This window comes from Oratosquilla oratoria, chromosome 38 (assembly GCF_046742065.1).
Source record: "Oratosquilla oratoria isolate Oo_2021 chromosome 38, ASM4674206v1, whole genome shotgun sequence".
NCBI lineage: Eukaryota > Metazoa > Arthropoda > Malacostraca > Stomatopoda > Squillidae > Oratosquilla > Oratosquilla oratoria.
In genome coordinates, this window is record NC_134814.1 from 21,760,555 (window position 1) to 21,784,652 (window position 24,098).

The 24,098-nt window shown below is 45.7% G+C and overlaps 1 protein-coding gene across 1 annotated transcript in view; it reads right to left on the minus strand.

Annotated features, from left to right (window-relative positions):
• Positions 1–21,427: 21,427 nt before the first annotated feature.
• Positions 21,428–24,098, minus strand: part of LOC143020011 (uncharacterized) — a 37,947-nt gene continuing 35,276 nt past the window's right edge. Inside the window, exon 5 of the mRNA XM_076176109.1 lies at positions 21,428–23,931. Coding sequence (XP_076032224.1) covers positions 23,686–23,931 — 246 coding nt within the window. The 3' untranslated portion in view covers positions 21,428–23,685. The remainder of the gene's footprint in view (positions 23,932–24,098) is intronic.

The window sequence follows — 24,098 nt, forward strand, 5'->3', positions numbered from 1 at the left end:
TGGCTCTCCTCCAAATTTGGCGGGGGGGGGGCTTCTCCAGTTTTTCGCTTTTGGATCTCTGGCGCCCGTGCTGTTGGCCTGAGCAGTGTCCAATTGGACCCCACAGGAGTCCTGGGCCCCCTCGACCTGTGAATGAGATGGGTAAATCGGAGCAGATGACCAAAATGACCCACAAAACTATGCAAGGGGTAAACCCATGGATTTTAGCCTAAATCGGGAGGTGACCGATTTGGCCCTAACTCAGCCCAGTGGACGGCGAGATAGACGCGACTATCCTGGGTCCAAGGGCGTGGCCGTGGCGCCCCTCCAAAGTTGGAGAGGGGTGGGGGTGTAACATACGGGTTTTGTGTTACTTTACTAGGTAACGTATGGACAGATTGACAATCGGTTTAGCTTATGCACTTTATTCTGGCGGGTACTTGTGCATCGGCTTAAGGACTAAGTTTGTGTGATGATCCCAACATGGGGGACCGACCGCGGAGGCCTAATGACGCTCTACAGTACAGAGGTCAGACTGAATGTAAGGCCTGCCTATTTTTTATTATTATTATTTTTAATTTATATTAGTCCTGGCGGTGTTAACCGATTGATGGACTGGTTTATAGTTTCCGGAGGCTGTGTGGGTCAGGCGCTTGGTCTGTAGGGACACTTTAGGCCATGTAGGTATGGAATGTGTGTGTATTGTTCCTTGTGATCTTGTACCCTTACAGTAATGTTCCCACTGGTGAGGAACAGGCGAGTTTCGCTGCCATTACCAGGCACCACATGTCAGGGGTATTGTCGGCTCTTAGTCTGTCGTGGGCTAGATTTGGGTCGCCGAGGAAGGCCCTTAGTTGCCTGAAGTGGTCTTTCAACCCAGGGCAGAGAAGAAGGCAGTGCCGGAATTATGCCAATTCCGTGCCGCAGGTGCAGTAGGTACTGGTGTACTGGGTACGTCAGTGACCTACCCGTATCCTACTTATTGTGGAGGAGATGTATGAGGGCAGTGAAGTTAGGGTGGAAGGGTTCGGTCCAAGGCAGGACGTGGGCCATCCACGAGCAGAAGCCGTGGCAGCGTAGTTAAGTCTTCCACGGGGCCCAGGCGGCACGGTCGATTTTGGTGATGGTGTCATTAGCTGTGAGTTGGATAGGGGCTATACTATCTTCGGGTGCGGGCATCGTGTTTGGCAGCTTTGTCCGCCATCTCATTGCCATGGAATCCCACATGAACCCATTGGTACCGCAGACGGGCTCCCATCCTAGCAGCCTCATCAGAGAGGTGCAGGATACCATTTAGGATGTCTGGACTCGAGGGTCAGTGACCTCTTTGGATGACTACCAGACTGGACCTGGAGTCTGATAACACTGTGACGCGTGATGGTGGGTCGGGAAAGGCGATGGTTTTGTTCAGTGCTTCCTTGATGGCGACAAACTCTGCCGTAAGGATTGTGGTGGAGGGAAGCTTCATGGAAAAGGACTCCCTTGTGGCTTCTAGGAATATGCCTACCCCTACCTCTGTGCGACCATCTTCAAGTACTCACTCATCCGTGTACACCAGGAACTCTTCTCAATACTTGAGAGCAAGCAGCTCTCGGGTGCGTGCGGCCAAGAGGTGAGGGTTGCCATGTCGTCCTAGCCTGGGGTATACCAATCTTGACCTCGGGTGGAAAAATAGTCCAGGGAGGAAAGAGGTCCACTTGGTATTGGGCGACCCGTCGACGATCACTGGGCTGAAGTCCGGCTCTGAGGCAGAGGTCCCTCACGGAGCTGGGCAGCCCATGGATGGGTGCCGTGGATGAGGCCGAAATCCATTCTTCGTATATTTCCTCTTATGTTGAGTTTGGCACCCTTGCTGAGCTGTAGAGGTATCTGCAGGCATACTTCTTCAGACAATACTGTAGTGGGAGGACCCCAGTCTCGTTGTATACCTGCTCGTGTGGCACTGACTGTGGCAGGCCAAGTCCTAAACGAAGTGCTTGACACTCTATTTGGGCCATTTTGTACGTGATTTCCGGGGAAAGATCGTGGAGGGCAGGAGCGCCGAAGAGGAGTCGGGATCGTACGAGGCTCTGACCAATGGGGATAAGTGTTTCTCTACGTTGGCCCAAGGGTTCACGTTGGATGACTCTAACGAGGTTGAGGGCCCTTCAAGCATTCAGACAGACTTGCCGGAGGTGTCTGGTTCATCGCCCGTCTCGCAGAAAGATGACACCAAGGTAGCGTACGGACGTCACGGGTCTCACGGGCGTTCCACAGACTAATCTGGTTCCAGTGCGGGTAGTCCCCTCTGTTTTATCCAATGCTGTGAATTGGCATGTCCACTTGCCTCTGGAAGAACCGATGTTCTGCTCGGTGTTGGGCAGAATCCTTTTTGGGCCGTCGATGTCTAGATTTCCTCCACATGGCTATGTCGTCTGCGTAGGCTGTGACGATGGTGTCTCCGCGCACCCCTTTTCCCACGTCTGACAGTAGCAGAGTGAAGAGAGAGGCTACGACAGAGCCTTGTGGGACCCCCATGTCAATTTTCGCCTGGGAACTGATTGCTCCTCTCCAGCGTACCGCTATGGAACGTTCGGAGAGGAACGTTCTGGTGAAGTTGTAAACCTCTGGAGAGACCCCTATGGCTTTCAACTTGCAGAGGAGTTTCGTGTGGCAAACGGTGTCAAAAGCCTTGGCAATATCAAGAAAACATGTGTGTAGGACCCTCCAAGTATCGAGAAGAGTTCCTGGTGTACATGGACGGGTCAGTGCGGACGTGCTCAGAGAGTTGTACGATGTGGTCAGTGTTGCTCCTTTTCTTCCAGAAGCAGGCTTGGAGCTTCGGTAGCTCTCCTCTGGTTTCAACATGGTTCTGGAGGCGGCTTAGCACAACCCTTTCATATACCTTACCTATATGAGAGGTGAGGGACACGGGCCTATAGTTGGCAATCTAGTTCCTTCGATTGCTTGCCTTGGGGATGGGGACCACAACAGCGTGCTTCCAGGCCTTCGGCACTACGCCCTCCCTCCAACACTTACTGTATATGACCAGCAAGGCCTCTTGCAGGGGATGGGGGAGGTGTCTCAAGAGTGGGTAGGTGACGTTATCGGCACCTGGGGACTTCCTGGTGGCTTTGGTTGCCCTTAGGGCCCAGCGTAACTCAAAGAGGGTGAGGTCCGTTTCTCTTCCGGTAAGGGGAGATAGGTCTGCTTGGGCATCTTGATTTTCCCGGAAGCGACGTTGTGCTTCTGGTAGGCTGGCTGTGGAGCTTGCGCTAGCAAACTGGTGTAAGAAGCTCTCTGCTCTTTCTTCGGGGATGCACAGAACTCTACCGTCAGGTGTAGTAAGGTCCCCGTCGGGGGGATTGTAACGACTCTTCAGTTCCTTGAACCTCTTCCAGGCTGCAGTAAGATCTTGATGGTCGTCCATGTTGCTCCAATAAACAAGCTTGGCCCTGGCGATGGTCCTTTTGTACTGTGCCTTCGTATGCCTCGTGGCAATATACGCTTCCTCAGAGTCGTCCGTCATGTAGCTTTGGTAGACCCGCTTCTTCCTTTCCACAGCTATCTTGCAGTCATCACTCCACCAGGGGTGACCTCGCCTTCCGCGTCCTGTGCAGGTCAGGGGGGATGGCATGGCGAGCTGCCTCGAGCACGGTTTCGGTGAAGAGGGTGTTCAGTTCTTCCACCGAACTGGTAAGTTCCGGACATAATTTCGCGCCTACCAGGTAGGTTTGGTACGCACTCTAATCTGCCCTTTCTAGGTTGAATTTATCCTTCGGCGGAGGAAGACGGATAATGGGGCTGAGGTGGACGGTGATCTTAATGGGGAGGTGATCAGACGACATTGGGTCATCCAGAGTTGACCAATCAGTGATCCCCACTAGATTGGAGGACACAAAGGACAGGTCAATGGCGGACTTTCTGTGTCCCGGGTCGTCAGGAATCCTGGTGTGACCGCCATCGTTGAGGAGTACCATATCTGCTTCGTCAGTGGGAGACAATTTCTGGGGAGGAATGGGGATAACCATCTTCCCATAAGGCGTCGCGGCGATTGAAATCGCCCACCGCTATCCAGTTGTCAGGAAGGGCTCCCAGCCACTCGAAGTGCCGAGACGTTTCAGGGTTAGAGTAATTCAGGACATGCACGATCCGGTCCCTCTCCACTGTGATGGAAGTAACCGTACCATACCCCTCTTCCAGCGAGAAGCCAGGAAGCGACCCGGGCTTTGTAGCCAATCCTTGGGATACATAAGTGGCTACGCGCACCTTTCTTGAATCGTCAGTTTCTACAAACGGAAGGTAGTGGTATCCTGACAAAGCTGGAAGCTGGTGGGGACGTTTCAGTAAGGACTCTAGTGCAATTATTTCGTAGGAATTGTTTTCGAGATGTTGCACTAAATGGTCCCAGGCTGTGTTATCGCCCGGCAATTCCACTGCATGATCCTAAGCGCAGCCATTATTTGCAATTTCCAAGATAGTACATAGGATCAGGAAGATTCCGTCCAGTAGCTTGGCCGCTTGTGGGTTGGATTAAATGGGCCATATCGTCTTGCAGGGATCTGACGGTGGACCGAAGGTTTCCGATGGTGCTGGAGAGAGATGGATCTTTGGGTGTGGAGGCGGGTGCTGAGTGTAGCGAGGCCTCGCAGACTCCCTGCATGGAAATTTCTCTCATCTCAGCAGCAGGGACAGTGTTTTCGAATGCGATGGTTTCAGTGGTGGTGGATTTGACATGCTTGCCCTTTCGTTTGCGGTTCTTCTTTTTTCCCTCTGCACCGACAGCATTGGAGAGTACGTTGGCGCTGGAGCTCTTGCCGACTTCGGGGGTAGATGCGCCATCCAAGGACTCGGGGGTTGGGGTGTGGCAAGCTTAGATTTTTTTTTTTTTTTTTTGGGGGTGGGTTCTTGGGAGGTGAGGCGAAGTCTCTCTCCTTTGCCCATTCATACTTCAAGTGAGATTCCCAACGTCTGCGAAGGGGGGTGTAGCGCTGGTTTTTCACTTTATGCGCAATTTTCCGGATGGCTACCTCCGGACAGTTAGGGTACGGTGGGGAGTGTTTGCCACAGCAGTTGACGCATAATAGTTGGCTCTCCTTGCAGTCTAGCGTGATGTGACCCTTGCCACATCGAGCACACCGGGGAGCCTTGCGTCGGCAATCCTTCCTGGAATGCCCCAGTAGCTGGCACCTGGTACATCTCCATACGGGGGCGACATAGGGAACCACCTGGTGAAGGGTGTACCCAAGTTACACTGTGGAGGGGAGGGTGTTCGTTTGAAAAGCCACTCTCACTGAACCGGTCACAACACCTTCCCTTGTAGTGAAACGCTGGACTGCATCGACGGGTAGCTCCTGGACCTCCAAGTCTGCCTTAAGAAGTTTCTCTGCATCATCGTCTATGGGGACACCTTTCACAACTCCCACGACGATGGTTCTGGGTATCCTGATCATGATTTTCATAGGTGGCTGCCGTGCTGATTTCAGGGCCACAGTCCGTAAAGCTGGCCCTGCTGCTTCTCCGATGTACAGCTTATCAACCATGGTGTTCGGCGGATGCCGTCAACAGGCCCTATTCCATCCTTTACAAGCTGTGCCTGTCGGCAGGATCCCAGCTTGAGGAATTGAGAAGGGTCCTCGGTAGGCTTGATGAAGACTGGGTATTTTGTGAGACCCGAGTCGGGGCGGGGCTTCTGGGGACGTTGACGACGGTTGTTTACAACCTGCCACTCTCCCTGTCTAGAGGAAGCAGTGATGGTCGGGTACGAAAGACGTGTCGGTTCTCTCCCCTCTTTGTCGACGTTGCTGGTGGCGTCCGCAACTGAGGGGGGGTTGGGGTTGGTCAGCTATAGGGCCGTCCGGCTGTGGGTGGGGTTCCGCCGGTGAGGAGGAGTCCTCTTCCACGCTCTGCGGTAGATCCCAATATGTTTGGGACCTTGAGTTAGAGGCAGCTCCTCGTAGGCGCTTACGGCGGTGGAGGGTGTCCTTGGATCCGTGGTCTTCATCTTCCTCCTCACTGGCGGAGAAAATGTTCCTTATATGGGGGGTTCTTCCATGGCCGCCCTGATACACTCACGATGGCTCGTGAAGGATTCCCACGATGCACGCACTACAGATGCACTTGCGCGCTCGATTAGGAGAGAAGTGAGAACTGGCCTGCCCGCTCGGGCAGGCGGTATACGAGTATATATACCTAGGCCCGACCTGACGCCTTGACCAGACGCGACCTAATTGGGGTGACCCATCCTAGCCGTCAAGCGTTTAGTCAGGTCCGACTGCCATACAACTCTGCCATGTATCAATTTGCACCTGAAGGTATACTTGTGGGGTACATGTACACCACAGGGGCGCTTCTCCCGTTTTTCGCTTTTGGGCCTCTGGCACCCGTACAGTTGGCCTGAGCAGTGTCCAGGTGGATCCCATAGGATCTCTGGCCCCCCTCGACCTGTGGATGAGATGGTGGGTAAATCGAAGCAGGTGACCAAAATGACCCACGAAAATATGCATTTTAGCCCAAAGCGGCAAGTGACCGATTTGGCCCTAACTTAGCCCAGAGAGAGAATTGTCCATATTGGACGGCGAAGTAGACGCGATGAGCCTGGGTCCAAGGGCGTGGCCGTGGCGCCTCTCCAAATTTGGGCCTCTGGCACCCGTACTGTTGGCCTGAGCAGTGTCCAATTGGACCCCACAGGAACCCTGGGCCCCCTCGACTTGTGAATGAGATGGGTAAATCGGAGCAGATGACCAAAATGACCCACAAATATCTGCAAGGGATTTTAGCCAAACTCAGTAGGTGACCGATTTGGCCTAAACTTGGCCCAGAGGGAAAGAATTGGACACAATGGACGGCGAGGTACACGCGACGAGCTTGGGTCCAAGGGCGTGGCCGTGGCGCCCTTACAAATTGGAGGGGGGGGGGCGCTTCTTCCGTTTTTCGCTTTTGGGCTTCTGGCACCCGTACTGTTGGTGTCCAATTGGACCCCACAGGAACCCTGGCCCCCCTCGACCTGTGGGCGAGATGGATAAATCGGAGCAGGTGACCAAAATGACCCACAAAAATATGCAAGGGCCCATGGATTTTAGCCCAAATCGGCAGGTGACCGATTTGGCCGAAACCTAGCCCACAGGGTGAGAATCGTCCACATTGGATGGCGTAGTAGACGCGATGAGCCTGGGTTCATGGGCGTGGCCGTGGCTCACTTCCAAATTTGGAGAGGGGGTGCTTCTCCCATTTTCCGTTTTTGGGCCTCTGGCGCCCGTACTGTTGGCCTGAGGAGAGTCCAAGTGGACGGCGAGGTAGACGTGATGAGCCTGGGATCAAGGGTGTGGCGGTGGCGGCCCTCCAAATTTGGAAAGGGGTGGGGTGGGGGGCTTCTCCCGTTTTTCGCTTTTGGGCCTCTAGCACCCGTAATGTTGGCCTGAGCAATGTCCAAGTGGACCCCACAGGAGCCCTGGCCCCCCGCGACCTGACGTTGAGATGGTGGGTAAATCGGTGATGACCAAAATGCCCCCCCAAAAATCTGGATTTTAGCCAAAATCGGCAGGTGACCGATTTGGCTCAAACTTAGCCCAGAGTGAGAGAGTTGGCCACAGTGGACGGCGAGTTAGACACGAGAAGCCTAGGCCCAAGGGTGTGGCCGTGGCGCTTCCAACTGAACAGGGCGCTTTCAACTGAAGATAAAACTGAAAGCCCATAAAACTCATGGTCATGAATTCTATTGACCAGAGAAGGCTGCTCGGAAACGCTGGGCCGAGGCCCCCTTCTTTGTAAGACAGTCGGCAAATTGCTCGGGGGTTCCGACCCAATAGAATTAATCTCACTCCCAACACCCTTGTTGTTTTGCCTAAGGCGTCCCCCGACAATGCAATTGCTCTATTTTACTTCAAGAGCAAAGCAACTAAGCTTTCATTCAACTCAGGACAACTAGTAGGTTCTAGTTGATTCTTGTATTTCTCTCCTAAATCTGTTTCTTCTTGAACTGAACAGATTAATGAAATTGGTGATTCCTCCTCCACAGTACTCTCATTTAAAATCTTAATGGGTTTTGTACAAACTTGAAAACATCCTATTTGTGTACCTTTTCTTAAGACTATGTCTTTATTCAAAGTACTACATACATACATATACCAAAGGCTTTTTCCCCCTACATGGGGGGTAGCCAAAAAGAAAAAGGCATAGAAACCACTCCCACCCATTCCATTTACTATATATTCCACTCCCCTCCTGGATGACGGGTCATCCCTGCATCCTGTCCACTGCCCTGGGTCAGAAGCAGTGTCGCAAGACACAGCACATCCACAGCAAGGCCGCTTCATAAGTTCGGCGACCCCCCCTCTCCGTCCCCTCATGCTGAAAAGGAGAAGACAGGGAGAAATCCTTTCGGGCTGCGTCAGTTGTTTTTTTTTATACATACTTCCTCACCCCCCATCCCCCACCCACTCATGCATCACAGCATCATCTATACACAACCCCTCTCCATTCACCCCAATCTTCTATACTCTCCCGTCCTTCCTCCACAGACATTCCTCTCTTTTGTAATGCCCCTTTCACCCCATCCATCCATAAATCCTAGGACGCCCCCTCATGTTCACTCCTTCCACACTTCTTTTACTAATCTTTCTTCACTCATTCTTTCCATGTGTCCAAACCATCCTAATACTCTTTCATCAACCCTATCTCCCAGCTCCCTTTCCACCCCTGTTCTCCTCCTCACCTCCTCATCTCTCTATCCAGCCTAGTAACCCCTATCATACTTCTCAGACATTTCATCTCAAACACATTCAAACTCCTTCTCTCTTCCTCTTTCATGTTCCATGTTTCTGCCCCCGTGCAATGCTGTTGGCACAATCACTCCTTCATATAACCTCCTCTTAGCATCCATTCCCAGCTGTCTATTTCTCATTACACTTTTCAATCCACCAAGGCATTTACTCGCTTCTCTCAATCTACATTCTACCTCCACCTCCACTCCTCCCTTTCCTGCCACATTCGCACCCAAGTATCTAAAACTATCCACTTCCTCCAGTCTTTCACCCTTAATGATCACTTCCAGCCTGCTGTCACTCTCTCCCCTTGTACATCTCATCACCTTACTTTTGCCCACATTTATCTTCAGCTTCCTTCTTTCACACACCTTCTCAAACTCTGTCACTAACTTCCTCAATCCCTCTGATCCTGTTACAAGCGCAATGTCATCAGCAAACAACAACTGGCTCACATCCCTCTTTTCTCCATTTTCTTTAACCATCTCCGACCCACTACCCTTGCATTCACCTCTCGCACCACTCCATCCATGTAAAGATTAAACAGCCAGGGCGATATAACACATCCCTGACGAAGTCCCACCTTTACCTCAAACCATTCACTCTCTCCATTTCTAATCCTAACACAAGCTCTACTATCGTAAAAACTCTTGACTGCTCTTAACAGCTTTCCTCCTATCCCATATATCTGCAGTACCTCCCACAGTGCCTTCCTGTCTACCCTGTCATAAGCCTTTTCCAAATCCATAAAAGCCCAAAAAATTTCCTTGCCTTTTCCTATAGCTTTCTCACATATCTGTCTATCACAAAAATCTTATCTGCGCAACCCCTATCTGTCCTAAACCCACACTGTTCCTCACCAATACTCCCTCTCTTCCTCCCTTAATCCTCTCAATCAAGACCCTCCCAACTACACTTAACAAGCTAATCCCTCTGAAACTACTACACTCACACTTGCCCCTTTACCCTTGTAAAGTGGAACTATACAGGCACTCCTCCAGTCCTCCGGCACTCTACCCTCTCTTAAACAAACATTAAATAACCTCACCAGCCAGTCCACCATAACTGTACCTCCTTTCTTCAGACATTCTGCATGGCATCCATCCAGACCAGGTGCCTTACATGCTCTCATCATCTTAACAGCTGCTTTCACTTCATCCTTCCCTATTTCTCCTCCATTTTCCTCACTCATCACTCTCATTTTCTTAGCGCTTCCCACTGCAACTACCTTTCCCTCCCTATCCTCCTTCACATTCAGCAACTCCCTAAAATACTCTGCCCACCTTCCTCTCACTGCCTTCTCTTCCATTATCATCTCTCCATTTGCACCTTTTACCTTTTCTTCTCTGCTCGATTCGCCTCCTTTTTCTCTTTTAATTTCCTTCCAAAACATCTTTTTATTGTTTTCAAAACTTTGTCATACTCTTACCCCATTTCACATCTGCTCTCCTCTTTGCTTCCTTTATCTTATGCTTAACTTCCCTTCTCTTTACTTTGTACCTCTCATACGATTCCCTTGTCCTAATTTGTAGCCAATCTATGAATGCCTGCTTCTCTTCTACACATTTCTTTGCTTCCTCATCCCATCAGGCGGTGGGGGTCCGTCGATTTCCTCCCGCCCTCCTTGTTCCACACACCATCTTTGCACACCTTATGACTCCCTCCTTGAACCATCCCCATTCCTCCACTCCTAGTTCTACTCTATCCTTTACTCCCACTCCTCTTTCAGCTTCTTATACTCACTCTCCTTTTTTTCCTCATTTAAGCAGTTCACTCTAAGTACCTCCCTACCTTCTGCCCTTTTCCTCTTTCTCCACTCTCAATTTACCTTCCACCAGAAAATGATCTGATATTCCCCCACTCTCTCCCCTTAGAACATGTACATCCTTAACTCTTCCTACCATACTCCTGGTCACCACTATATAGTCCATTAACGCTCTATCTGCCACCCTTCCATCCACCACCCTCTCCCATGTGTACTTATGCTTGACTTTCTTCCTAAACACTGTATTTGCTATCATCAACTCTCAAGACACATCTCCACCATCATTTCTCCACTACGATTTTTACCTGGAACTCCATACTTCCCAATCACTCCATCTATTGGTTCATTTCCTACCCTAGCATTAAGGTCTCCCAATACAACTACATTGACATTTCTCCCTAATCCCTCTATGCACTCATTTATATCTACCCAAAAAGCCTCCCTTTCCTCTACGCTCTTCTCACTACCAGGCCTATACGCACTTACAAAAACCCACATCTCCCTTCCCAGCTTCACCTTCATCCACATCAACCTTGATGAAACCTCCTTCCACTCCACTACCCACTTACTTATCTCTTCACTTACTAGTATAGCCACTCCTTCTCTCCCTCGTCCCCTCTTCACTCCTGTGTACCTCCCAGCTACATTCCCAAACTCACAGTTGCCCTTTCCTTTCATTTTAGTTTCACTCAAAACCAGCACATCCATCTTTCTTCTCATAAACATACTGCCTATCTCTTCCCTTTTACTCTCAAAGTACTAATCACTAATATTTCTACCATGTTCTTGTTTGTCTTATAAATCCCTGAGTCCAATTTCAAACCTTTTAATCTAATTGATTCTGGGATGGTTAAAATTTCAGAGTCTACAGTGATTCCTTTCAACTGCACCTCTACCCTGTTAATTGCTCTGGAGTGTAATAATGTCGACTTTATTACGCCACCTTCCATAATTAGCAAAGCTTCATTGGAAGTTGATGAATTAGTAAATTTTGGGTTTTCTTGAACATCAGAGTTGGGTTCACTATATGAGACTTTATTTTCTATTGGTCTGGACTGCTCCCTCCCGCTATCTAAACTATCATTGTTATCTTCCATATTTATTTCCAGAGATTCTGGTTGACTTAAAATGTGATTAACCGTGATTTCACTAAGATCCCTAACTCAGCAGGACATATCACCATGCTCTCTTTTCTTATACCTGTAGCTGCAAATCCCATCAATAAATCTCCTGGGAAAACATATTCTTCCACAATTATCACTGGAATGTGCAAATGCTAATTTTTATATAAGATGAACTCTAATCCAACCTTACCTAAGGGTTTTAACTGACTTCCAGTTACCCCTTGCAATGAGTATTGGATTGGTTCCAAGATTTTCGCACCTGGTTTCAATTGGTTTAAAACTCTACTGGTTATAACATTAACTACAGATCCTGTATCAATGTTTGAATAGATTTATTGAACACTACCCACAATGAGAGGTCCTACAGAAGTCCTTCCAATTGTTATGTTCAGTTTACAATCATCTTTGATCTAGGTGTTTTCTTTCACCCTTCTATCACTCTTGTCCCTAACACAATAATGTCTATGTGTATTTCTATGGGTACCTCTGTTTGTGTTGTTTTATTTTTTGTCTGTGGGTTTTCCTCTTGTTTCTGGGTGAATTCGAAAATTTGGTTTTGTTCTACACTCCTGTGTTGTGCCCTATCCTCTGATGATACACACAGAAAGATGGGTTGCTACAATTACATTCATAACCCTCATATCTGCAATTTCTACAAATAGTTTCATAATAACACTCTTGTGCTTTATGCCCCCAGGTATTACAATTGTAACATTCAATTCTAGCATTCCTTGATGTGCTTCTAATTCTATGTTCAGATCCTCTGTTTCTGTAATCACTTCTAGTTTCTAGTTTCTGTTGTTGCATTCCCACTGTCATCACATATGGACTAATTGCTTTAGTTTCACTATAACCTTGAAGAAGGTAATCTATCTCCCCTAAATCCATTGTTTGCTTAAGATCTTTATACAGCTTTTCTGCCGTTATTTCGTCAAAGCTGTTTGTCAACAATGCAAATGCGATTAATTTGGTAACCTGAAAATTTTTAATTTTGTCATGTAGATTTCATGTCCTTAGACCATCTGTCTAATTTTGCTAAATATTCTGTGTCAAATTCACTTGTTTTTACTTTATCATTCTAACCAAAGACCTGATAGGATCCTGATCACACTTTGACTTAAAATGTTTAATGAATGCCTTCTTATAAGCTTCATATTGGTTGATATCTTCCATTTGCTGGAATTTTATTATAAGCCTAGCCCTACCTTTCTCAGGATCTACATTTTCTTTTAAAAATTCTGTTTTCCTTTTTCCATCTGTTATGTTTTTAGTGACAATCTAAGTGTCGATCAAATTGAGAAACCTATTAACTCCCACTGTATTTACTCCTTCCCTGAAAATCTAGGAATATTAATGTTCAAGGTTTGAACCTCGTGTCTTAAACTGTTGCCATACCTTCAATATTTTAAAGTCGATTTGAATCAACTGCCTCCATGTACATCAACCTCATCTAGATTCACTACCTCATTGTCCCTCGTTCACTCGTAGTAGTAGCTTGACCCCTTCATTCACTGTTGCTTATAGTGGTTCCCTCAGTCAGCATGCACGTGGCTGCATGCTTGTAGTTGTGTGCACGGAGTGCTTTTGGTTGCATGCACTGCATGTTTGTGGTTGCATACATTGCGTGGTTGTGGTTGCGTGCACTGTAGATTGGTATACCTGTACACTCATAGCTGTATCTTGCACTAAGTCCTGTAGTTTGTTACACCTGTCCTGTCTTTAGAGGCATTTTCTTTTCACCCATTCCATCCCACCACTGCCACCACTCTCACCACCGTTGTTGTTACCACTGTTTACTGTTCCCTTCTATAGTTTTGTATTTCGTTTCTCACTTCTACTTTCGTTTCTTCACTGTCTTTATGTAGGTTAGTCACTCACAATATTTTTCTGTAGGAAGACCCTTTGCTTCCGATCATCTTAGTCAAGTTCCATTACTCTGTATAAGAGAGGGGAATTAAACTGAACTTAAATTTTCTGTTGTTTCTTCCTGAATAATAATACACTTGGCATGCCAATTTACATCAAGGGACTCCCATTTGGTATCCACAATTTGATCACTAGGTCAGTTTGCATTGACATCATGATTCTTTAGTCCAATGATCTTTACTTTTACATCTAAGTACCTCCCATAAGGGTATGACTATTCCTTAAACCAATTGAATTTTCTCCTCCACCCTTTCTCCAACCAGAAAGACTTTTTACAAATGCCTTAAGCAATACTGTTTACCCAAGCAATCTTAAAATCAATGCATCACTGGCTTAGTTTACATAATGTTACCTTACCTTATCGTCGTGCCCTATCCTCTTGGACTTCGGCAACCATGGAGCGCCACCGTTCACGGTCCCTAGTTACTTGTAACATCTGTGCTGGTTTGAGTTGTTTTCCCGTCGCCCTCATCAGCCCGTCCATATAATTTACTTCTCCCTCTGCTTTTCTCTTGCTCTCCTTCCCTCCACCATTCCTGTCATCACCACCTCTTCCAACCCTTCCCAACACTATTCTGACAAACCTCACACAAAGAATTTTAGATGGCATCAATTCAGATAGGCCCCACCAAAGAACACTTCTTATAACATTAGACATTGGTAAAGCTTTTGATGCTATCCCCCGCCACAACCTAACAAATAAAATATATAACACAGACATGCACAATAACACCAAAAGATGGCTGGCCAATTATCTGGCAGGTAGGAATGCTTACGTGTCATATAATGGCCAATCATCGCACATCAGAAACATTAAGAACGGAGTACCACAGGGCTCGGTTCTATCCCCCACACTATTTAATCTATACATGCATGACTTACCCACGCCAGACACCTCAGAAATACAAATCTCTTCCTACGCAGACGACATAACAATCACATGCACACATCGTAACACAGACAAAGCTGCAGAAATAATCCAGCCATACCCTGACACACTCAACACATGGTTCATCACAAACAGACTCAAAATAGCTCCAACCAAATCTACAGCAACACTTCTCACCAACTGGACAAAAGAACACAAATACATACCTCATCTCTACATCAACAACACTTTAATACCACACACATCACAAACATAAAAAACAAATGCACACCCAGACTTAACGCACTAAGTCAATCACTGGAACAACATTTGGACAAAACAAAGAAACTAATATAACAATATACAAACAATGCATACGCTCAGTGTTGAATTATGCGAGTCCTGCATGGGCTCCTAATCTCAGTGAGACACACCACAACACCCTTCAAATCATACAAAACAAAGCCCTAAAAACAATTACAGGCTGCACAAATACAACACCTACAGACCATTTACACCATGAAACAAAAGTCCTCAAAGTCAAGGACCACCTCGACATGAGAGGCACACAAACACTTGCCGCAGCCACCACAAACACATTACACCTGCTACACTACATAGCAGAACACCCACACACACCAAGAAACATTAAAACAACACCCAAAGACCTGTATCACGCACAGATACTCTCTTCTCTTCCTCCACAACCACCAAATACCAGCCTCCGGAAACATATTCATAATCATATCACTCACCACTCCATTAACACACTGAAAGACAACACACTGCTGCATGCCAGACCCCCTGATATCCACCCTTCTGAATCCTCTCTCCCACGAAAGGACAGAGTCCACTTGGCCAGACTGCGGTGCGGTCACCACCCAGCACTTCTAAGCTACCAGAAGAGGCTGGATGACCGCGTTGTGAACAGCTGCCCAGGATGTAACACTTCACCCCATACCATACAACACATAATGGAAGACTGCATTATACACAATCATGCACGCAAACAACACAACATACGCTCTATAAAGGATTTGAGGGAAAACCCAGTTTCGGCTATGGCATTCCTTGGGGAGACGGGACTGCTCGGACAGTCTAGGGAACGACAACAACAACAACCCTTCCCTCCTCATTATATGTCCTAAGAATCGCAACTGTCTTTTCCTACATCAGCATAATACAGCAATGAAATCGGATCCTCAGCAGTTGTTTGTAATCTTTAGGCGTGGAGTGAGGTTGTGCAATTTCTTCACCCATGACTGTTGTTTACCAAACATCCAACACATAAAAATGAAATTCTTGCCACCTACCCCCTCTTACCTCACTTGTCTACCTTTATCTACCAGCCTCTTACATCACCACATGACAACATATCCTTCAGTAGTGCAATGTCGATGCGAAGACAATGATCCTCCATACCATGAGAAGAATTCATGGCATTCACCAAACTCTTGTTGTCAACCAAGCAGTGTACAGCTAAGGTCTGGCATTTGACAATGTCCCTGATAATCTGTCCAAGAGAGGAAGCAGCCTCAGCACACTCAACAAGCACCAAGGTCTCAGCAGACAATGTGAATTTCACCACTCAATGCAATTTCTTTAATTGCCAATAAATTGGGCATCTTCTTCCTTCCCCATCCTTGAGAAAAATCACAAATCCTCTCTGGGAGCCACCATCAGATAGGTTCCCAAAGGAAGCGTCTGAGAAGCACTCAGTTATACAGTCCTCTACAGCTGACAGCTTTCTAAACAGCAAGCAAAAATGGTCATCCACATCTTGGTTGATAATCTTATTGAGTCTCACAGCATCAGCCACTGTGGCATTTTTACAATGTTTGCTCAGTTCACACACATCAAAGGCAATGTCAGGTCCTGTTTGTGTAGTTATGCAGCTCAGTTGACCAAACAGAGCATGGAATTCCTTTTTCTCATTATCCGGCAGCTCACTGGACTTAGCTGCTGACCTGCAACATCCCAAACTCAGTAGTGTGAGCAGACTGGCATAGTTATATTGGCCAACCATTATACCTTTGGCTGTAGTGCCCACTTCCAAACCTATGTACTTGAGGGTAGATGATGCCATGCTCCCAATGCAAAATTCTCCTTGAAGAACATCAATAACCTTCTGGAACACCCCAGTGCTCATCCAGAGAAAATCATCCACTTATACACATATGATACCATGAAATTCACCATCATAATACAGTACCAAGAAAACAAGGATGGTTCAAGTGGACACACCTCAGCTGACAGAGACAGTAGATGATTCTTGACAAGCAAGTACCATGCTTTCGCTGCAGCACATAGCCCGTACACTGTCTTTTTCAGTCTCCAAAGTTGACCACAATAATATTCTGGTATTCTGGGGGAGGATGCAAGTAAACCTCTTGCTCTATGTAGTTGCCCTGAAGGCAAGCTGACTTCACATCCAGGCTGTGACCTTCCCAACCAAATGCAGAGCCAATTGGATAGATTATTTAGAACAAGGTGGGGAGTCCTTCCTAAAGCCAAATGTGTCCTCCTCAAAACCCCTTGCCACTGCACAGATGTAAATTCCTGTCCTCTGTCCTCAACTTCCTCATGAATTTTTTTTTTCTTTTTGCCAATTTTGTACTTCCAGCTCCTTTGCTTTTATCACTTCTTCATTTGAGTAAAGCACAAACATCTCCACTTCATCAGGGACCACTTCCAATTCTACAACTTCCAAAAAATCCACACACTCTATATTCCCATCAGAAACTTTTTGGAAGTTGAACCAATTTTAATATTTTCCTTTTGCTTTACCCCCTCTGCTCACTATTCATCCAAACATGTGCTCACCAGTTTTCCCATTCAGTCCTCAGATCCTCTGCCCCATTAACAGTTTAAATGGAGTTGTTTCTCTTCAACAGTTCTCTGGTAATAAATCAGAGTTGCTTACAATATAATTTTGTCCTTGTTGTACCTCCTGTACCTCACCACTATCATCTATGGTGCTTCCTCATTGTTTTTAGATGTTGATGCAGATGAAGCAAACCCCTCTAAATCCTCATCCACCTCCTCCTGATTACATATGCCCTCCATATTCCTCAATGCCTCCTGAGTGCCGATGGATGATCCACCACAAGTCTGAAGACAATCTGTTTGAGACCATGGGGGAAGTTTAGATAATCAGCAAATGTGGGCTCTGATGTAAACACCCCCATGACAAACCAGAATCTGCTAGCCATCCCTGTCAATATCTATGCCTGGACCATGCCATTGCTGATCATCATTATGCTTAAAGTACACCTCATCGCCATTGTGAAGGTCACTTATCTCCATTATGCACACAGTATGATGCAAGGCTTTCTTGATCCTTTCACTAGATTCATTCTTGAGGTACTCCCTTCAAGCCGAGTGCAGAGCATTCAAGTTTTGTCGCACAGTATCTGACCCAGAAACTGACTCTAGAGCAGGCAAGGAGCCACTGCTGATAGATGGCATTGCAGGATTGAAACCAAATACTAATTGGTTTGGGCTAAAGCTGGAATTGTTTGCCAATGCATTATGGGCTGACACTGCCCAAGCCAAGGCTACATCGATATCACACTTCATATCCTCAAACACTTTTAGCACTGTGCCACCAATTATAGCTCTCAATAGTTCAAGGACTTTCTGCAGCAGTGGTTAAAATTTTTACACAAAACAGATTGCCAAGCTCTCTTGTATCACTATTATTAAATCCAAGTCCATTGTCAGAAAGAAGTTTTCTTGGAGCACCAAACAATGAAATCCAATTTCTGAAGATGCTGCCAACCACTGTCTTAGCAGACTTGTTGGTGATGGCTGATGCTACACAATATCTTGTAGCAAGATCTACTATGACAAGAAACAGATGTTGCCTTACCTGTTTCAGATCCATTGCAATTACTCATCTGGTAAGGTTCACAGAAATCTGTCAAGTTTTGCTTTAAACCTTTTGACCAGGCAATCTGTCATGGCCTCGTGGTAGCCCAGTGGATACTGAGTTGAACTCATCATCAGGTGGTTGCAAGTTTGATTCCCAGAGCCCACTCAGTGCTTCTTGTTTTGGTTCCTGATAGCCCGGGAGAGAGAGAGAGAGAGAGAGAGAGAGAAGAAAAAAAAACACAACAACAGCAGCTTACTGCAACTGTGTTTCTCACTTCCCACTTCATGGAGATGGGATGGTGAATTTAAACCTGTTAGTCCTCTTGCTTCCTTCAGAGTGAGAGAAGATCCTTAGGTTGTCATGTCCAAGGCTGGATGCATTCAAGACATTGAATCCTCTTGAAGCCCTTGCTGGTAAGACTCTTCTTTCACTCCTGTGTCCAGTTCTTCCCCCGTTGTAGGCACAGAGCACAGAGGAAGTGGAGTTTGGCGTGTTGTTCTCCATGCATAAGATGACCTGTCTCGTCCCTGCTGCCATGAGTAGGTGTCTGGAGTTTGGAGCCAGTCTCAACAGATGAGTCCTCTTATTCCTTTGATCTATCTATATACCAAGACTTTTTCCCCCTCACAAGGGAGGTAGCCACACTCCACCCATCCCACAACCCTTTATCTCATATTTAAAAAGCAATGCAGCGAGGCACAGCCTGACTTGCCCAATGAATATTCTTTGTACAGATTCAAAGCTCATTTTTTCACATTTTTCTTGTGAGGTGATCACAGTTGGCTACAGTAACCTAGTGTTGGTTGTATTTGTTAGTTACATTGCTTCTGACCTGGGCAGTGTGGCAGAGGTCAGGGATGACCCCTCATTCCCAAGGAGCTAAGATAAAAGGGAAACAAATGGGTGATGGGCAGGAGTTGAGTGGGTGGGGGTGGGTGCATGCCTTGGCCGGCTATCTCCCTTATAAAGGGGAAGAAGCCTTTGGGTATACAGATTAGTATGGTTGTACTTGAGCTTACTAGATATCAATGACTAAAACCAAGGTGACAAATAACAGTACTCAAAGTGCCTATCTCCTGAGATACCATGTACCAAAATTCTAATCTCAAAATATATGGCACAAATTATTATCAGAAAATAGGTTTCATACATACAGTACATACATATACCAGACTTTTTCCCCCTACATGGGGGTAGCCAAAAAGAAAAAGGCATAGAAACCACTCCATTTCCTATATATTCCATTCCCTCCCTCCCTCTTATCTTGGCATCTCCTGGATGATGGGTAATCCCAGCATCTTGTCCACTGCCCTGGGTCAGAAGCAGTGTCGCAAGACACAGCACATCCACAGCAAGGCCGTTTCGTATATTTGGCGACCCCCCTCTCCATCCCCTCATGCAGAAAAGGAGATATACTTTTTCATCAATGAAATTCCAACAGCCAAACTGTTCCATAGAATATATATATATATATATATATATACACATGTTAGCCTTATTCTTGATAACCATCTGGATCCTTCTGGGCATTGAATTAGCAAGTTCAGTGAAGTAGATGGTGTCCATTGTTGCCCACATCTTCTTCAGCTTCTCCTTCAGGACAGGGATGCTTGTGGGTCCTGACTTTCCAGCTTGTTTTTCATCTGGTTCCAGGCATTTTCAATGGGGTTTAGGTCAGGGGAGTTACCTGGCCACTCCAAAACACTAATGCTATGGTCAGAAAGGAACTTTTTCACTGCCTTGGACCTATGAGAGGGAGCACCATCATGTATGAATTGGTCACACTCATGAATAGCCCAGAAAATGAGCATATGATCCCTCAAAACCTCAATATAGTTACTTGCTTTCATTGTCACATTTGTGGGGAAAAAGTAGAGTCCACCCCTGCCCTTTTTCAGTGAACCATCTGAGCTCAGCGCCCATTTTTTTTACTTCTCCAGGAGCTTTGGTGTCCTTTAACTTGCCTTCCAGTGCTTAGGATGGGACATACCAAGTTTACTATGGAAGAGATGATGAGGGCCCTTGCTCTGTTAGAGGAGGGAATCTGAAGGTGTCAAGGATGGCCCTCTACACCCTCAAGAAAGCCACTGCTGTCCTCCCTCCCGGTATTGTTCCACCAAGAAAGCCGGGCTTAGGGGCACCAAGGAAGACTTCTACACGCACTGATAAGGTCCAAGGTCCTACGATGAGAAGTACAATCAGACCCATCCATTACAACTGTTGGACTAAAGAAAAAGCATCCAGAACTATTGAAAAATATCTCTGTCAGAACCATTCAACATCGGCTCCAAAAAGACCTAAAGTTACCTGCTCGACATGTTGCTAAGAAGCTGGTGCTCACGGAACCCATGAAGAACAGACTAGTATTCTACAAGAAATGCAAGGACTGGACACCACAGCAGTGGCAGAACGTCATGTTCACTGATGAAAGCACCTTCAGGCTGGTTAGGGGAGGCTACAAGATCATCTATCAACCAAGTGATGTGTCAAGATACAACCTGCGGTACACGGTCAAGACAGTAAAACATCCAGACAATGTGATGGTGTGGGGTGCCTTTAGTGAGAAAAAGGGCAGAGGTGGACTCTACTTTCTCCCCACAACTGTGACAATGAAAGCAAGTGACTATATTGAGGTCTTGAAGGATCACATGCTCACTTTCTGGGCTATTCGCTAGTGTGACCAATTCATGCATGATGGTGCTCCCTCTCAAAGGTCCAAGGCAATGAAAAAGTTCCTTTCTGACCATAACATTAGTGTTTTGGAGTGGCCAGGTAACTTCCCTGACCTAAACCCCATTGAAAATGCCTGGAACCAGATGAAAAACAAGCTGGAAAAGTTGTGACCCACAAGAATCCCTGTCCTGAAGGAGGAGCTGAAGAAGATGTGGGCAACAATGGACGCCATCTATTTTACCAAACTTGCGTATTCATTGCCCAGAAGGATCCAGATGGTTATCAAGATTAAGGGTAACATGTCAAAATATTAAGTGTAGCACCAAACTAGGAAATAAAAGGTCAGTAATTACTACTTTTGATTTTTATTGTCCTAAAAAATTTGCGGCCACTGTGTGTACATACATATATATATATTATATACATCATTCACACAAATCTGGCCATAAGAAGATATGTAAAAAAAATTCACAGAAATTCAATAGATTTATTCAAACATTCAAACTGGTCCATATGTAGATGAAAACCATGTAAGTAATTCAACAACTCAGTGTTGGTATTTAAAGCTATCTGTCCCAAAATCCCTGGACAGCGGAAAGAGGAAGGGGTGGTTGAGGGGCAGGAGAATTCTTGTACACTGGGAAACTGGCAAAGAGAGATAGCTACAGTTGGGAGCCAAAGTCCAGGAAATTTGGGACGCCAGCCGGAACCAAGCATGTTCCCTTCAATCTGAGCGTGTAATTTTGATTTCAAAGGACCAGAGAAATGTTTTTCAGAGGGTAGCAAACTCATGTAAATCACAGCCCTAGGCTAATTAAACAGAACATACTACACTGATTTTATTATGATTCAAATTATTTCCACAAACAGTGGCATGCAGCTGATATTCATGAAGAAATTCACAGTAATTCAATTATCAATTAACTGGGTAAGATACACACGTATGCATTTGGTTATCCTACCTGGCTAGCCTTGTATGCTCTAAATCCTATCTAACTAAATAAATATCTAATTCCCTCCTGTAATAGTGCACTGACTGGTGATGTCTTCATATGAGTGAATGTCCTCGGTTGAACAAGATGCTGTTGATATTCATGGATCCATGCATCGTGTAGGAGGTGGCGGGAACCATGCCTGTCCTTAGTTGATGGCACTGAACATGTGGTGGGGTAGGGAAATCGTGTCCATTGGTTTCTTTTCCCCTATCTTCCGCTTCATACACTAAAAGTTTTAGTTCCTGAGTATGAATTGAATCACTGGAGTGGGTTTGGCATGAACTCCGAATGAACTTGTAGATTCTGATTTCGGGGCATGTCGTGAAACACAGTTCAAGTATGTCCTGATGCACTTTTGTGGGCACGTCATGAAGCATATTTCTTGTTTCAGTAAGTTTCCGGGACACTATACAAGTCACTAATACAAGAGTGGCAATGGCCAAACGAATCACTGATGAGGATACTAGGTCCTCAGAAGACTTGCACTATGGGAAAGTGTGGTGTGCTTAGTCCTTACTGTGTGAGGATGTGATGCCTACTGCCAGATACTATATGCTCTATGCATGGGGTCCAGTGCACTGTTTTTGGTGATCACTTTTCTAATCACCAAATTTCGAGAGAAATGCAACGCAACGTCTGGGTAGGAGTTAATACATTTCTAATATAATACTGACCCACTTTCAGGGAAGAATAAGCGAAAGTTAAAATCCGTATATTTTGATCACTAACTGTGATCCTCTTCAGCAGATCACAGTTAGTGATCAAAATATACGGATCTTTTGACTTTCACTTATTCTTCTCCGAAAGTGGGTCATTAGTATCATTTTGCCAATGTGCTATGACATTACTTTGTTGCCATTTCTAATACTGTAGTCTTATGAGGTAGTTACTAGTTACGAGAGAGGGATATATGATCCTAACTGGCCTAATTAAAACTAGCTAGACAAGAAGTGGCAAATGTGCATGGGGGGGGGGAGTGTTAATAAGCAGAACAATTGAGAAACAAAGTCAAATAATAATACATAGGTAAAATATACAAATCCTAATCACAAAGTACAAGGATACAAATATAATATGGTGAACTAGTAAAACTGAGAAGTTCAGACATTTCAATCTTAACATTATAACATCTGTGACGACTTCAATCATGAACATATGAAGAGACATCTTGGAAGACGGGGGTGGGTGGGAGAATTCCTGAGTAAATAGGAGATACTTAAACTTGATAAAGCACTGTAACTACCTAGTGCTAAACTTGCACAACAGTTGCTGGAGAGAAGGGAGATGGAAAACATCAAATAGTTACTAGAGGCCTTAAGACTTCCAGCAGTTCCACAGAGTGAAAGAAAAGTGATAGCTGAAGGGGCTGAAAAGAGAAGAAAGAAAATGGGAAGCAGGCAGTGTGTTACTCAGTGATTCCATAGAGCAAAGGAAAGTGATAACCACAGGGGCTGAAAAGAGATGAAAGAAGATGGGAAGTAATAGGCAGTGTGTCACAACGCAAAGTTGTGACACTATCCATATCTAAATAACAAACTTTATGAAGAATCTGACAAACTGATGTAACCATTAAAATCTGCCTATCACCACTAAACAAGAACCTCAAGCTAAAAAAAAAAAACTATCAGAGCCGGTGAAAATTCTTTCCAAACATAAATTTTTCAATCTTGCCATACAATGTTTCATTTCATGATTCACTTATTCAAAACTAGTTTGATTTTTATTCGAAGCACATTGTTCCTATGGTCCTGTCATTTCCTCATCACTATCACCATCATCATCCTTGTCCTCCTCATCTTCACCCTCACTACCCTCCACACCTTCTTCAAACATTTCAGGACCCAAACCCACACTTAGTTGTAAGTTCATTAAACTTTCTTGTTGTTCCTGACACATATTGCACATAGGATTGCAGCTTTGTCCTCGAACATAAGCAGCAGACAGAGTGATGTGCTGGCCCCAATCAATGGACTGTTGGGAAGTATCCTGCAAATAATAAGTCTCCTCTTATATTAAAATTTTACATGGGAGTGTAGGAGGAAAAAACAAATTAATAAAAATAAACAAAAAATAAAATACATAAAAAATAAACAAAAAATATAAACATACATATACCAATGGCTTTTTCCCCCTTACAAGGAAGGTAGTCAAAG